General features: G+C 35.5%; 1 protein-coding gene across 1 annotated transcript in view; it reads left to right on the top strand.

Annotated features, from left to right (window-relative positions):
* Positions 1 to 16587, top strand: part of GET1 (guided entry of tail-anchored proteins factor 1) — a 28702-nt gene extending 12115 nt beyond the window's left edge. Inside the window, 2 exon segments of the mRNA XM_078146488.1 lie at positions 5264 to 5378; positions 8613 to 16587. Of these exon segments, the coding sequence (XP_078002614.1) occupies positions 5264 to 5378; positions 8613 to 8686 (189 nt within the window). The 3' untranslated portion in view covers positions 8687 to 16587.
* Positions 16588 to 18093: the final 1506 nt, after the last annotated feature.

The raw sequence follows: 18093 nt of genomic DNA, 5'->3' as shown, positions 1-18093 counted from the left end.
GATTTGTAAGTTCACTTAGATGGCAGAAATGAAAACATGGTACGGTGGAGCTCAGTCTAGACTCAGAACCTGAGTTCAAATTCCAGCTCTGCTACTTACTACTTTTACAAGTCATTTAACCTCTTTTGGCTTCAGGCTTTTCATTTGGTAAAGTGAAAGGATTGAACTAAATGACCTCTAGGGTTTCCTCTAGCACAAAATTTTTGATCCTATCAAATTAAATAGCATCTTAGGGTATGGTCTAATATAGGAACTGCTGACTTTGAAACAGAGCTAGTCTGTTTGGCCTCAGGAAAGATGATGCTTGTGTTTAAAACTGTCTGGTTACTAGTAAAATGAGGATCAGATGCTTCTGTAACAGCTGAGGCTCAGAGGCAAGGTTTCACAGAAATGCTTAAATGACTAGCCAGGGAATGAATTTCAGACATTATGATAAAGCATGGTGTGCTTTAAGGTTTGCCAAGCATTTTATGTATGTTATCTCATTTGATTTTCATAATAACCACATGAGGTAAGTGCTAGTATTATCATCCTCATTTTACAGATGAGAAAAGTGAGGTAAATGCAGGTTAAGTGACTTGACCAGGAACACACAACTAGTAAGTGTCTGAGGCAGGATTCAGACACAGGTCTTCCTTAACTCTAGGTCCTGCACTCTATCCTTTGTTCCACCTAGCTGCCTAAAAGGACGTATAGAAATAGATCAGAGTAGAAATTCCACAGATCCAAATATATAGAAAATTCCAGAAGATAGATGAATCAAGTTTGTACCAGGAACTGTGTTGCTGGGTGCCAGAGACACAAGTACAAAAATGAAATAATCCCTTTTGGCAACCACAATATCAATGCAAAATGACCTGAATATCGGAAGAATCTTTGTGGTGTACATGGAGACATACCTTCCTCTTTCAGGAGGGTTAGTGGCCACATTAGAACTAACAGAAGGCAGGAAAATTGTTCAGTAGAAGTACATCTTGCTCTGCAGGTGGCTCCATACCCTGTGATAAGTGTGTGCAGGAGGTTTTGGCGGAATGAACATTTTACTCTTCTTGGCAAATGCCAAGGCCGTTGTGTTTTCTCTCTGGGACTAAAAGTCTTTGGAACTTCATCTGGCGTCTATCCTAGATAGAGATGAGGTAGAGGGAGGAAATGGGCTTTATGTCCTATGAACTATACTAGCTATATCAGTCTGTGACTAGAGAAGTGAAAAGTCTACTACTACTCAACTGAAACTGCTTTCTTCAAGAATAGTGATGATTTCTCAGTTGCAGAATCCAGTGTTCTTTTGTCAGTCTTCATCCTTGACTTCTCTGCAGCTTTTGACATTACTGTTTACCTTTTCCTAGATTGTCTCCCCTCACTTGGCTTTTGTGACACATCTTCCCTAGTTCTCCTCCTACTTGTCTGACCGTTCCTTTGCTGTATCATCATCCATATTCTATCTGTTTTCTTTCAAGGGCTTTGTCCTAGGTCCTCTTTTTTCTTTACACATATTCTCCTGGTGATTTCATTAGCTCTCATGGGTTCAATTAGTTATATGCAGGTAACTCCCAAGTCTTTATAAACATAACCCTATTTTCTCTTCTGTACTGCAGTCCCACATTATCAACTACTCACAAGACATATCCAAGGCTACCTTTTCCTCCTAGTACCTTCCACCAAAAAAAACCCCAAACAAACTTATCCCTCCTTTGAAACTACTCTTTCTTTTATGCAGAGTGTCCCAAAAGTCTTTGGGCTATTTAAGCTTTAATTGCTTAAAATACGTTTGGGACACTCTATATTGAGGACACCACTAACTTTCTAGTTACTTAGGTTCACAACCTCAATGTCATCCTTAAGAATTTGTCCTCATCCTTTATATCCATTCATTTGCTATTCTTGAAGATTCTCCTTCCATGGTGCATCTTGTTTCATATCATTTTTCTCCAGTACCTCATCCCCTCTCACCTGGACTATTGTGCTAACTTCCTAATTGATATCCCTGCTTCCAATTTTTCCCATCAATTCTAGGCTCCATTCAGGTGCTAATGAATCTTTCTAAATCATGTTTCTGTTTTCACTTTTCTCAGCAATCTTCAGTGGCTCACTATTATTTCTAAAAATGTAATGTAAACTGTAATCAATTCTTCATTCTGCATTTAAAACTTTTCACACTCTGGTTCCAATCTACCTTTCCAGAATTATTTCACATTTCTTCCATTTACACGCTGTACATTCCACCTACACCAACTTATTTGTTCCCTAAATGTGGCACTCTGTCTTTGTGCCTTTGTTCAAGCATGTTCCCCCATAGATAGGAACTTGGAATATATTCTTTCTTCACCTCTGCCTCTTAAAAGCCTTAGTTTCCTTTGATGCCTGTCTTCAGATGTCATTTCTTACTCAAAATCTCAACTGATATTGTTCTGAGGGTAGAGCCAAGATGGCAGAGTAGAGAAAGTGCTCGGCTAAATCCCCCAGACAACTTTAAAATAATACCTCATGTGCAGAGCCAACAAAAGATCAGGGTGAGACATTCTTCCAGCACAAGACAACTTGGGAGTTAAGAAAGAGAGATCTATGGCACAGGGGTGGAGGATGGCCTGGAGCCCACTTGGATGAAACACCAGTGGAGGGATTAAGTGGTGGTGACAGAAGGAACCGCAGCTTTGGGAGCTCCAAAGCCAGAGATAGAAAGGGGACCTGGCAACTGGTGAGAAAGAGACTGTGCTAGTGCTGGATACAGGACCCATCACTGTTTGGCAAATCTGTTGCCTCTGCCTACTTTGCCTATTGCCTACTTTTGGGTCATAGTTCAAGGGCAGGGAGGAGCACTTTCCATCAAGATGGAATGGAAGCTCTGAGGGGCAACTGTTTGGCAACTCCATTTGTCTATACCCACTTCTGGGTCATAGTTCAATGGCATGGAGGAGCACTTTCAGTCAAAGAAGCCATCTGGGGCAATATCACTTCTGGTCCCAAGGGATCAAAGTTTCCCTGTGGGAAATGTAAGATATTTGATCTTAGCAGTTTAGCACATTTTATGAAATCAAATTAGGCTCTTAAGCATTACTTTTAGGAGATAATTATGTGAGGAGAATTTGGGTGAAAACTTTTGACTTTGTTTCCAAAACCAATTCAAAGAGAGGATATTCTATCAAAATTTGAGAGAAAAAAATAGTGTGGTTTATCTGTTAGATTAAAAAAAAAGTCAAGAGACAAAACACAAAAAGATAATAAGAGGCATTAGCTATTTTGGCTCCACATCAGTAATAGGCAGTAATCCCTGCAGAGATTGGCATGTAATGTAGCAAAATGGGAAGGTGTCATAGAAAGCCTTATGAGAGTAACAGCAACATTGTGTGATGGTCAACTATGATAGACTTAACTCTTCTCAGCAATACGGTGATCCAAGACAGTTCCAAAAGATTCTTGATGGAAAATGCTGTCCACATCCAGAGAAAGAGCCGTGGAGTCTGAATGCGGATTGAAGCAAACTATTTTCACTTTTTGTTTTGTTTTGTTTTCTTTCTCATGGTTTTCCCTTTTGTTCTGATTCCTCTTTTACAACATTACTAATGTGGAAATATATTTAACATGATTGTGCATGTATAACCTCTATCAGATTGCTTACTGTCTTGGGGAGTGGAGAGGGGAAGGAGGGAGGGAGAAAAATTTGGAACTCAAAATCTTATTTAAAAAAATATTGAAAAGTATCACTACATGTAATTGGAAAAAATAAAATACTACAAAAAGAAAAAAAAAGAAGACTGTATGAGCTTTATGTGTAGTTGGCTTATTTGTCATTTATAATCACATTAATAAGCTTATATTAATGAAGCCTGCTCATAAATCTTTTAAAAAATTTTTTATTCATTTTGAACTTAAATACAAAAAGACTGAAAAGGACATTTCCATGTTCATAGCACAAATAAAAGAGGATTCAATATCAAACCATATATTTCAATTTCAAACTATTTTCAAAACAAAACTGTGTAATAAATACTACACATTTTCAAAACTATGCTGCTTTTCTCTGCTTCCTTCTAAGTTTTCTTTTGTTCTCACCAGTGCAATTTTTATTTTTTTCTCCCTCCCAACCCACCCTAGAGAAGGCTAAAACAAATATGTGTGTATGTATGTGTGTGTGTATACATGTATACACACATTTTATATATGTACATATATACAATGTATATATGTGTGTATATAAAAATGTACATATAAGCCATACTATACATATTTCTGTGTATCAGTCATTTCTCTGGAGGTGGATAATATTTTCCTTCAGAGGTCCTTAGTTGATTTGAGTACTCATAATACTCAAAATGACTTAGTCATTCAGAGTTGTTCTTTGAACAATATTGCTGTTAGTATGGGCAGCGTTTTCTTTGTTCTGCTCATTTCATTCTTCATTATTTCATGCAAGTCTTCCCATGTTTTTCTAAAATCAACCAGCTCATTATTTCTTATGGCACAGTTGTATTCCATCACAATCATATACCATAACTTGTTTAGCCATTACTGGATTGATGGACATCCCCCCAATTTCCAGTTCTTTGCCACCACAAAAAGAACTGCTATAAATATTTTAGAATGTATAGGTTCTTTTCCTTTTTGCCTGGTCACCTTGGGAAATAGATTTAGTAGTGGTATTGCAGGGTCAAAAGGTATACACAGTTTTATGACTCTTTGGGCATAATTCTAGATTGCTCTCCAAAATGGTTGGATCAGTTCACAGTTCCACCAATAGTGAATTGGTGTGCTAGTTTTTCCACATCCCCTCCAGTGTTTGTTGGACATAAAATGGGACAAAATAACTCCTTGTAATTGTTTTGATTTCACCTTTGTTAGTGGTATATTCACCCTTTTCATTTTTAATACTAGTGATTTTTTTCCTGTCTTTTTAAAAATCATATTAACTAATAGTTTATATGTCATATTGGTTTTTTCATAAAACCAACTCCTAATTTTATTTATTAATTCAGTGGTCTTCTTATATTCATTTTTATTACTCTCATCTTTAACTTTTAAGATTTCCAATTTGATGTTTAATTGGGGATTTTTAATTTGTTCTTTTTTCTAGTTTTTTAAAAATTGCATACCCAGTTCATTAGTCTGCTCTTTCTCCATTTTGTTGATATAAGCATTTGGAGATGTAAATTTTCCTCTGATTACTGCTTTTGCTGTGTTTCATGGGTTTTGATATGTTGTCTCATTATTGTTATTCCATAAATCTTAAATTAATAATGTATTTTACTTATCAGATTTTTTTTCCTAGGCTTTATTGATGATCTCACTTATTTGGAAGTATTATTCTGATCCTGTGACTGTGCTACCAAGTAAATGGATAGCTCCATTAGAACGCTTAGTGGCATTTCCTACTGGAGTAACAGGTAAGACCCTTTTGTAATCAATCTGATCTTGCATAAGGGATAGAGTTGTTGTGTAGATTAGCTACACAATATAGAGAAATAAATGGAGTAGATTAGCTACACAATATAGAGAAGTGTTTGATAAATCCCCAAATCCAAATTATTGGGGCAAGAACTCACTGTTACACAAAAATGACTAGGAAAACTAGAAAGCAATCTGGGAGAAGCTAGGCATAGACCAACATCTCACATCGTATACCTAGAAAAGATTAAAATGAGTACATGATTTTAACATATGAATAATATCATAAGCAAATTAGGGGAGCATGGAAAAAATTAATTGTCAGATATATTTATAAGGGAATAGTTGGTGACTAAGAGATAGAATCACACGAGGCAAAATGGGTAATTTTGATTACCTTAAGTTAAAAAGGTTTTGTACAAAAACAGTGCAGACAAAATTAGAAGGAAAGCAGGAGGCTGTGAAGAAATTTTATGGTAGTTTTCTCTGATAAAGGTCTCATTTCTCATATACATAGATAATTAAGGCAAATATATAAAAATAAGATCCATTCTCCTATTGGTAAATGATCAGTGGATATGAACAGGCAGTTTTCAGATAACGAAATCAAAGCTGTCATTATTCATATGAAAAACAATGATCTAAATCACTGATAATTAGAGAAATGCAGAATGAAATAACTCTGAAAGGTACCACCTTACACCTATCAGATTGGCTAAGATGACATTCAAGGAAAATGAAAAATGATGGAGGGGATGTGGGAAAATATGTGCACTGAAGTACTTTTGATGGAGCTGTGAACTAGTCTAACCATTGTGAAAAGCAATTTGGAACTGTGTCCAAAAGATATTAAATTTATGCATACTGTTTAACCCAGCAATACCACTACAAGGTCTGTACCCCAAAGGAAAAGGACCCATAAATACAAAAATATTTATATCAGCCCTTCTTGTGGTGGCAAAAAATTGGAAACTGAGAGAATACTTATCAATTGGTGAGTGGCTGAACAAGTTGCAATATATGAATATTAATACTCTTTTGCTGTTAGAAATGATGAAAGGGATAGTTTCAGGAAAACCTGGGAAGACTTATATGAACTAATACAAAGTGAAATAAGCAGAACCAGGAGAACATTCTACTGTAACAGCAATATTGTAACAGCAGTCAACTGTGAAAGACTTAGCTACTCTGATCAATACAATGAATGACCTCTGACAATTCCAAATGAACTCAGTGCAGATTGAAGCATATTTTCTTTCACTTTGCTTATTTTTCTTGCTTTTTTCACCCTTTCTCAACATGGCTAATGTGGAAATATGTTTTTCATGGCCTCATATGTATAATGAATATTGTATCTCTTGCTTTCTCAGTAGGTGCAAGGAGAGAATTAGGAACAGAAAACAGAAAATTTTTTAAAATAGATTCTTTAGTGAAAATCAATGTATATTTACACACAAGTATGGATAGTGTGAAAATTAATATACATGTGTATAAAAGAAGAGAAATTTGACTCAAATACTTTTATAGCCATAAACAAAAATTCCTGTTAAGGAAATAATATCTGAAATCCAGGATATTTTTTTTCTAGTCCAGCCCCTCCTCATGGAGATTCTGAGGGAGACACCTTATAAGTAATATGTATAGTCCATCATATTCTCAAATAGCCGTCTCTAAATATACACATCTTGTTTTGCATCTTGAGCCTCTTAGGAAGCATGTAACATTCATCATCTTTAGTCCTCTGGAATCATAGTTGGTCATCACATCAGTAGGAGTTCTTAAGTCTTTCCAAATTGTTTGATTATACAATATTATTCTTATAAATTATCCTACAAGTTCTGCTCACTTCACTCTGCATCATTTCGTAAATTACCCTATTTCTCTGAAATTTTCCCTGTCATAATTTCTTATGGTACAGTAGTATTCCCTTATGTGTGATAATTTGTGTAGTCATTCCCCAACTGTTAATTTTTTGTTCTTTGCTTTTACAGAAAAGAGCCACTATAAATATTTTCATGCATATGAGGCCTTTTCCTCTTTTTTTGATCTTTTTGGGGTATAGGCCCAGTCAAGATATTACTGGGTTGAAGGGTATGCACAGTTTAGTAACTTTGGAGGCATGGTTGCAAATTGCTTTTTAGAATGACTGCACCAATTTGTAGTTCCACCAATGATGCATTAATGTACCTTTTTCCCCCACAGCCTCTCCAGCTTTTGTCATTTTCCATTTTTTGGTCAGTCTTGCCAATCTGGTAGTTATGAGGTAGAATCTTAGAATTGCTTTAATTTGCATTTATTTAATTGTCATTGCTTTGGAGCATTTTTTCTATGGTTGTACGTAGCTTGGTTTTCTTCCTTTAAAAACTTCTTTTCATATCCTTTGACCAGTTAGTAGTTGGAGAATGACTTCTATTAGACATTTGAATCAATACCTTATATCTTAGGAATGAGGTTAGAGAAACTTAATGTGAAGATTTTTTTTCCCATTTAACTGTTTCCTTTCTATCCTTAAGGCATTGTTTTGCATTTGGTTGAAACCAAGTTATTTTAATTGAAGCTTTTCCTGAACAATGCAGAATAACTTAACACTTTTGGGTGATAATTGCATGTCAGAGATATGACACACAGCTACACATATACATACGTATGTGCACATATGCATGTATGTATATACACATATATGTATATATACGTATATGTATATATGCATATATATTGCCATCCCAAACTGTAAATAAATGAATATACCCACATATGTGGTCCAGAACTATGTATTTTCTGGGGAAGGGAACTTTTCTATAAGAAAATTCCCTTTACAAGATAGGCAAATAAATGCTCTATAATCTATAGTTTTAGACTTTTGCTTAGAGCTCTGAGAGTTGAAGTGCCTTGCCCAGAGTTGTGAAGATAGGTCTTGAACCCAGTTATCCTGTGTCACATATCCACTATACTATGTTGCTTTTTATTGTTGTTTAGGTCTCTCAAATGGTAATTCACAGAGGACCTCAACATTAAAAAAGTGCTGAAACAAATTGTGAAGGATGTCTTTTACTATATTTATTTAGGAATATAGACCTTTGATAGTATAAAAACAAATGATTTGAGAATACTAAAATATAAATTTATTCTTTCCGTGAAAAATTTGCTTTATTCCAAGTTAGTTATAAATTCAGTCGTAATATGTCCAAAATTGTCAGCATATTATATGTAGGTTTTTTTTAATCATTAAACAGGTGGTGTTGGAATTACGTGTTGGCTTGTCGTCTGCAATAAAGTTGTGGCTATCATGCTTCACCCTTTTAGCTGAAAAGAAAAATGAACCAACTCCAGGATTTTAATTACTATTCCACTATCACAATCAAAAATCTGGTTAAACTTTTTCTTTTAAAGCATACATTTTTCTGGAATGTAGGTATACCAAGGCTAAGAAAAAATTGTTTATAATTGTTACAATTGAAATAGAATGATTTTGTTCTGAATATATTACACATCAATAAGTCCAAAGCTAATTTGTTTTCTTTAATAATGGTGGCATTTATGAGACATTTAATGTAATTTAGAAGTGATTTTTTTTGTCACTGCTGTTAGAAAGCTAGGTGTTTTTAAATCCCCATAAAAGCACTGTGAATTTGTGTTAAATTCTGATTTGCTAAGGGAAATAACAACACTAGTACTAAAACATGACATTTCGTTTTTTAGTTTGGTCCTACAAAATATATTCACTAATACCGAAAGCATTTTTATTATTGACAAAGCTCCACTTTCTGTTGTGATAGTTGTTGATGTTAAATCTGTGCTTATATATCTTTTCTCTAAGGGGTAAACAGTGTAGATTATAAGTCTAGCTTATTGTTAAAAACGGTTAGAATTTCATTATTTTTATAAATGTTTGCTATATGTTGTTTTGTGCATGAACTGCTTTTGTATGTGAAACCTTTATAAATTTATCTTAATATTTAGACTGAATTTAATATTTATGCTCATGAAATTAAAAAGTTAATTGAGATATGATTAAATTATTAAACCGTTTGGACTTTGTCTATAAAATAACATTGTATTAAGCCTGCATTATTGGCTTATTAGTAACTAAAAAGCTTTTTCCAAAGGTTTATAGTAGTTTTTACTTAACCAACGTTTGTTCATTATGCCAAATCATTATAGTATAGCTCATCTCTATGTGGGGTTGTATCGTTCACAGAGTACTTTCCTTGCAACAACCCTATGATGTAGTGCAAATATTATTGTCTTCATTTTACAGATGAGAAGAATAAGACTTACAGAGGTTAAAACTTGTAGATAAATGTTGCAATTGGTCCTTGAACCCAGGTGATCTGAACATCAGGCTCATTCTACAGTACTAGAGTGCTCTTAGTTTTAGATTGCCAATCAACAAGCTTTTCATAAGTGATTACCATGAGCCAGGAACTGTGTTAAGTGATAAGGATACAAAGGAAAGTAAAAACAGCCTCTGCATTCAAGGATCTCATGTTTACATGAAAGAGACAACATGAAACTAACTAGGTACATACAAGATACATACAGAGTAGATGGAAAGTGATTTGAGAAGGGAAGACACTAACATTTGCGACAACCAGAAAAAGGGTCCTATAGAAGGTGGGGTTTAAGCCGAGTTTTGATAGAAGCCAGGGAAGATAGGAGAAGGAGATGAAGGTACAGTGCATTCTAGGCATGAGGGACAGGCAGTACAAAGACATGGAGATGGAAGATAGAGTGTCGTGTTCCAGGAACTGCAAGTAGCCTAGTACAGGTATAATGTAATGTATTTGGAGGGGAGCAAGGTATAAAAAGACCAGAAAGGTAAGGAGGAGCTTTAAGTGCCCAATGGAGTTTATTATATTTGATGCTGGAAGAAATAGAGAGCCACTGGGGAGCTCATTGATTGGATAGGGAATGGGATGGGGGATAAGGAAAGGGGAGCAGGGAAATTCCATGATAGTCATACCTTTGCTTTAGAAAAATCACCTTTGTATCCGAGTGGAGGATATGTTGAAGTGGAAAGAAACTAGAAGCAGGAAGAACAATTAGAAAGTTATTTGAGTAGTCCAGTTGGGTGCTGGTGAAGGCCTGAAATATGGTTGTAGCTGTATGAGTGGAGAGAAAAAGACATGTAGGAGAGATGAGAAGGTAGAAACAAGATTTGGCAATGGATTGGATACACGAGGTTAGTAAGAGCAAAGAGTCAAGGATAATATTGAGGCTGCAAGCCCGAGTGAATGGGAGGATTACTATGCCCTAGAAAGTATAAGGAAGATGGGAGGATTTTGGGGAAGAGACAAATGAATGGGTTCTTTTTTGTGTGTATTGAGTTTGAGATATCTGTAACACATCCACTTTGAGATATATCCAGAAGGCAGTTGATGCATTGTTTTCTCCTCAGTTGTTAACTTATCAAGTGTTACTTTAACAATCAGTTGCTGAAATTTTCATAGTCAAAAAAGCAGATGTGTAACAGGATATAAAAGAGACCTCCAGTTTTAGCTCGAAAAATTTTTATTCAGGCAAGGACATGATTGGAATTTGTGACCTGCTGCCAGCCTGAGTAAATGTGAATAGTTTTTTATGTGTGTAAATTGGGAAAATAGAAGTTTTTGGATTTCTTTTAAATTCAGAGATTTAAGAGAATTTAAATCTGAATGAGGACTCAGGAGAGAGACTAGGGCTGAATATTTAGATTTGGGAATCATCTGCATAGAGATTTGAAGCCATGGCAGCTGATGAGATAACCAAGTAAAATACTTTTAAGAGAAAAGAGAAGGACCAGTACAGAGTTGGGAGGAGAAAACACGTGGCTAGTGGGCATGACTTGGGTGAAGAAATGGCAAAGGTAACCGAGAAGGAGCAGTTAGGTAGAAGAACCAGGAGAGAGAAAAGTCACAAAAACTTAGAAGTCTAAAAATCTAGAAGGAAGTAATAGTGTCACATGTTGAAGAGAAGTCAAGGAGGATCAGGATTGAGAAATGTCCATTAGTTGTACCTCATTGTATCTATTATTGCATTATTGTGATTTTTCCTTCCTCTGGTACAGATCCAACCAACCTTTACTCAAATATTTACTTAAATGGATATATGATTTTATCTGTCTGGATGTTTCTTCCGGTGAAGCTTATTGCAACCCATTAATACCTTTTCATCCTGTGGTACTCTTGTCCTTGTTTTCTCAGGTGCTTGTCACTGGGAACTCATCCAGTGTGTTGGAAGCCTTTCTGGCTTTCTCCTGACATCTTGAGGAAACCAGGGGTGTATTTTGGCTGTCTTCTTATCATCCCTCGTCCTTACTATGTGGCTAACTCATCTTCCCAACCTATCATACATTTTCCTGATGATATGTTTTACTTCTTTTCTTCAGATATCCTTGTTGCATTAGATCTTCTCCATCACAATTGCAGTTATATTAGATGATAAACATCTCTTGTGATGCTTATAATCAGGGAATTGTTGGACAGGGTTTTTTGTGTTTTTATATCTTTTTTTTTTTTGCGAGGCAATGGGATGAAGTGACTTGCCCAGTATCACACAGCTAGTAAGTGTCAAGTATCTGAGACTGGATTTGAACTCAAGTCTTCCTGAATCCAGGGCCGGTGATCTATCCACTGCACCACCCAGCTGCCCCCGTGTTGTTATATCTTTTAAAAGGTTTTGATACATGGAAAAAAGACATTCTTTTTTGTTTTCTTTTTTTGTTCTACTAAATCAAATGTTTCCTCATAATCAACAAACAAACATAGTGGAATCTTACATTCTCTACATTTTTCAATCAATTGCAAAGTGGTAAAGATAATAAGTAGAATTTTTATCAATTTTTAAAGTTTGCAAATCACATGTGTTATCTCATTTGATCATAACACCTTGCGAGGTAAGTGCTATTGCTGTCTTCATTTTACAGGTGAGGAGGCTAAGGCCAAGAGACTTTAAGTGATTTATTCGGAGTCATATGCAAATGTGTGGGAGAGGAGGAAATTAGAACGCAGATCTTCTATCTTCCCAATCCAGTGCTCCATTTACTATGTCACCTAGCTCTCATAAAAGTTTGATCCATTGTAAAACATTACTTGTGAAAACCTACTTGTTCCATGTTAATATGCCCTCATTGAGGATCTACTTGTACACTTCTTCCAGTCTTTCTGTTTTCCAACTCTTGTTCTCTTATCCATATCTATCTACTCCATAAACATATCTAGGACTGTGATATCCAGATTTGGTGACTTTTCCGTTATTGCTGGTGCAAAAAATAGTTTATTGAAAGTCTTTGCCAATCTTTTCCATTTTTCTTGTCTTGTCATTACATTTTCATCCTTAAATGTCCTCAAAAGATTTCGCTTAGTTGGATCTCTTGCCAAATTCACTTTAAACTGGTTTTATCCTTACTGATTCTCCTTGATTTTGTGAATCAGTACTGCTTTTAATCATCATCCATCACAAGATTTTATGAATGAATTTGTAACATAAGCTAGCATTAACTTTGGCTACCACCTCTGACCGCATGATAAGTAAATCTTGTTTGCTGACCAAAGCACCTTTTGGGCTCTTTTGGTCTTTGTTGGTTTATGTTAGTTAACATTCTGTATGAAAATAATATAATTAGTGTTTATTATTTCTCAATTACCCATTTATCATTATCAGTTGTTTAAAAGTTCAGAATTAAGGAGTTTAAGTTGTGTGTTGCATCTTTTTATTATAGTCTAGCTTTTTTTAAAAAAACTAATTCTGATATTTACTTTGACAAATTGGTGGTCCAATTTTACTAATAGTGAAAATGACAAGTTTTTGAACGATCCTAATGTATATCTATCTTTTATATACAATCACAATTATTTTTGTAATCAGTATCTAGCATAATATAGAGAATTTTGACTATAAAATATGGAATTGAATGAAAACAACCATCTCATACTAAAACATACAAAGCCAAGTATTACCTTTTCAAAATAATCATTTTCTGAGGTAGTATGCAATTATTAATTAGTTGCTGTATCTTTGTATACTGTAAATACAATGGCTACCCATGGGCCTGATCTCACTACTGATTAGCGTGGGAGCTTTGACCTGCTCCATTTTCAACCTCCATGGGCAACCTGGTGATGCCCCAATCCCAGGAATTCACCATATTGATATTGGATTTAGTATGGACACTTGATTGATTTAGCCCACTACAGCTAAGAACTCTTGACCTGAATAGATCTGCCAACCTCAGCCTCCTCATATGGAATTACAAGTCTGTTCTACCGTACCTACTTTTTAATTGACGCGCTGAGGAATCCCTGCTTTGCAAATGACTGAATCTTTCATGTTTAAGTGTAGTTAATAAAGTCCGTTTTTGAAACGGGACCATTGTTATTGTTCAAAGTAGTTTAAATTGCATTCTCAGTGACAACATAATAATGAACAATTGCAATAAATACAGTTTGCTGTTTGCATCACACAGACTCTAATCCAGAGATTCTTAGTGTGGGTCCATGAACTTTTTTTTTTAATTAAATTTTTTTGTTACATTTTAAGTTTCAAACTCCCTCCCTCCACATCCTGCACTAGAGAAGGCCACCATTTGACCAGATTTATAAATACATGTAAAACCATGCTATGCATATTTCAGTTTATCAGTTCTTTCTCTGGAAATGGATAGCATCTTCCTTCATAGGTCCTTTCTAATTGATTTGAGTATTTGCTATACTCAAAATGACTTAGCCATTAAAGTTGTTCTTTGAACAATATTGCTATTACTGTGTATAATGTTCTCTTGGTTCTGTTCATTTCATTCTTCATTATTTCATGCAAATCTTTCCATGTTTTTTCTAAAATCAACCAGCTCATCATTTCTTATTCCATCACAATCATATATCACTTGTTCAGCCATTACCCAATTGATGGGCATCCTTTCAATTTCCAGTTCTTTGCCACCACAAAGAGAGCTGCTTATAAATATTTTAGAACATATAGGTTCTTTTCCTTTTCCCTGATAACCTTGGGAAACAGACCTAATAGTGGTATTGGTGGGTCAAAGGGTATAGGTAGTTTAATAACTCTTTGGGCATAATTCCAGAGTGCTCTCCAAAATGGTTGGATCAGTTCACAGTTCCACTAACAGTGAATTAGTGTACCAGCTTATCCACATTTCCTTCAACATTTGGCATTTTCCTCTTCTATGGTTTTAGCCAATCTGATAAGGGTGAGATGATATCTCAAAGTTGTTTTAATTTACATTTCTCTAATGATTTAGAGCATTTTTATATGATTGTATATAGTTTTGGTTGCTTCATTGAAAAATTTCATATTCTTTACCATTTATGAATTGGGGAATGACTCATTCTTATAAATTTGACAAAGTTCTCTATACATTTGAGATATGAGGCTTTTATCTGAGAAACTATAAATCTCTCCCCTCAAATTTTCTGCCTTCTTTCTAATCTTGGCTATGTTGGTTTTATTTGTACAAAAACTTAACATTTAAGTTTTGATAACTATTTCAGTATAATGTTTCCTTTGTAATCCTGTGCATTGTGTTTTGTTTTATGCATTTAAAAACATTATCTTGGGGAGGATGGTAATGTACTAAGACCTAGAGGAGCTCAAATCCCCTACAAATGTTCCCAGTGGGTCTTAAAAGTGCACCAATCTGAAAAGAAATAAGAATTCCCTGCATACTCCTCCACGTAGCTCAGAGATCCCCAGAAGGAATCTCAGAATCTTGCAGAGTTAGTAGGCAGGATAGATGGAACAGGGTGCAGGGCAGCACCAGAGGGCATCAAACATCTGCAGAGGCCAGAGCCTGGAAGAAAGTCTCCAAGCAAAGACAAGCTGAGGGTATCCTTGAAGTGCCTGGTGGCAGAAGCCCAGCAGGAGGAGCACCCCGCATCACCACCCAGGGAGCTCCAGGCAAAGGTCTGGTGTAGAGATCCATATGGGGTATTCTATGCCTAAAAGTTGGAGAAGTACTAGCTTAAAGTACCTCTGAAGCCTGTGGTGGGAGGATGGTGTATAGAAGTAGCCTCTGAGCCCAGCAGCTGGGGAAAAGGACCCCAGGCAGAGCCTACAGAAAGAGTCCTGGAACCCTATGGCAAGAAAGTTCTCATAGCATTCAGCACCGAAACAACCTGAGTCTCTTAAAGGAGGTTAGTCTGGACCTTCATACTGAGGGACCTGGAAGGCCCTTTACATTCCATTTAGTTTTTGAGCTTAACCTCAGCATAGGTGCCTTTACCTAGATACCTAGTTAATGAGATGAGCAAATCAAGGAAAACTCCAAATACTATGGTTGGAGAGATGCCCAGAGGGCAACCTATAAAATGTTAGTGACTCTACAAAAAGTTCAGGTAAAGTTGCAGAGAAAAAATGTCCAAGTCACAGGAATTATAAGAGTACACAAAAGAAATTATCAAAATGAAATAATGGCAAAGAGAATTGACACCTTAGAACAGACATAGGAAAACCTACCCCAGAAGTTATGCCTCTAAAATTAGAATGGGCTAGACAAAACAATGATAAAACCAAGATAAAAAAATGGTAAGAAGAAATAGTAGGATGAAGTTAAAAGATGTTTTAAAATCTAAGAAAAAGCCAAGAATATTATATAAGAAACAAATGACCTGGAAAACAAGTGAAGAAGAGACAATCTGAGAATTACCAGATTATCTGAAAATCATGACCATGTCTAGTCTCATATTTCAAGAAATATAAGTGAAAACTGCCCAGAGCTCTTCGAATCGTAGTGCAAAATGAAAGAATCTATGAACTGAAAGGTAGCCTTTGGAGACCAACAAACTGCAAGGAACATCCTGGCCAAAATCCAGAGTTTCCATATCAAGGAAAAAAAATACTATAAGCAACCAAAAAGAAAGGAGTTGGGTAGCAAGGATCCACGATAAATCTGATACAACACTTGATAGCTGCCTCTATGGAATATAATGTCCCAAAAGGCAAAAGGCTTACAACTAAGTAACCTTTCTGGTAAAATTAAATTTTAAATATTTAGATTTAAATTAATTTAAAAATAAAATATTAAATTAAATATTAAAATTAAATTACAGGGGGAAATGGACCTTTAACAAAAACCTTTTTCATAAACTTAATCATCAATGAACATAACAATGTCAATCTATAAAGAATGTGAAACTACCATATGAGAAATTATGAACTGTCACACAGGTTTTTAAACATATACTTATGAAATTTAATAAAATAGCAACAAAATGATCCATTTGTATCCCTTTCTGGGTTTTTTGTTTGGATGGGGTAGGATGGGTGGGTGTGCACATCCACACATAAAATTTGAAATCATATTTATATATAATCATATACACATAAATTTTAAATGCTATATATTTTTCCATCAGCAAAAATCTGCTTTCTCACTCTCTCTCTCCCTCTCCAACCTGTCCCCTCCCAATTGAGAACAAAATAAAAATAAAACTCCCATTACAAACCTATATAGTCAAATCAAATTTCAACATCGGTCACATTCAGAAAAATATGTCTCATTCTTTCTCTGTGATCTTTACCTCTGTTGGAAAATATGTAGCATGTTTCATTCTTAGTCTTCTGGATTCATGGTTGGTCATTATACTATTTCTGCTTCTTTCGGAGTTCTTAATTTTACCATATTGTTTGTTATTGTAGAAATTTTTTTCTTTTGGTTCCATTCACTTCACTCTACATCATTTCATTCAAGTCTGCCCACGTTTCTCTGAAACCACCCACTTTATCATTTCTTACAGTCTTCTTTCATATTTATATGTCATTTGTTCAGCCGTTCCAAAAATGGATTTTTAATGGAATTGAGGATTTCTAAGTATTCTTGATGAAAAGACCAAAATGAAATAGACATTTTGAAATGAAAATACAGACTTCAAGAGATGATCAGTTAATAAGCAGTTAGTAAATGCCCACTGTGCCCAAGGCACGGTGTTAAATGGTCAGGATACGAAAAGGCAAAATATAACCTTTGCGGGCTCTTAGAAACCTCAGAGTCTAATGGAAGAGATAGCAGGTAAAAAAAAAGTGTGATATTAATATAGTTTTTTTTTTAGTATTATGTTTTTGTTTTATTTTTGTGTCAATTACACAGACAAAACATTTCAATGTTCTTTTTTAAAAATTTGAGTTCCAAATTCTCTTGCTCTCTCTCACCCCACTCCTCTTGAAAAGGCAATTTTATATATGTTGTACATGTGCAGTTGTGCAAAACATTTCCATATTAGTTATTTTTTGCAAAAGGCCAAAAAAACTTTAGAATAATAAAGTTTAAAAAACTAATATTCAATCTGCAATCATACTCCATCAGTTCGTTCTCTGGAGGTGGGTAGCATTTTTCATCATAAGTCCTTTGGAATTGTCTGGGATCACTGTATTACTGAGAATAGATAAGTCATTCACAGTTGATCATTGTACAATATTCTGTTACCCATAAAGGGACTTTGTTCCCCTGTATCCACCAGCACTAGCACTCCTCCTGGCTCTGGGACTGACCAGGTCCCCTGCTCTCCTGTAGCTGCAATTGCTAGTGCTCCTCTCTGTCTTAGAATTGAAATCAGGGTCCCAATTTCCCAGTGAGTGACCACAAGCATTCCTCTACCCTGGAACTGCAACCAGGTCCCCTGGCCCCTGCTCCCCTGTGACCACAAGTTCTATTGTTCCTTTTGGCCTTCCAACTGTGACCTGGCATTGTGTATGGGCAATGCAACAAGGTCCTGAACCCAGTGT

The sequence above is a fragment of the Phascolarctos cinereus genome, unplaced genomic scaffold, assembly GCF_003287225.1.
Source record: "Phascolarctos cinereus isolate Bilbo 61053 unplaced genomic scaffold, phaCin_HiC Scaffold_726;HRSCAF=1367, whole genome shotgun sequence".
Classification (NCBI taxonomy): domain Eukaryota; kingdom Metazoa; phylum Chordata; class Mammalia; order Diprotodontia; family Phascolarctidae; genus Phascolarctos; species Phascolarctos cinereus.
The sequence above is the reverse complement of the archived record's forward strand: the minus strand, read 5'-3'. Positions and strand labels throughout refer to the sequence as shown.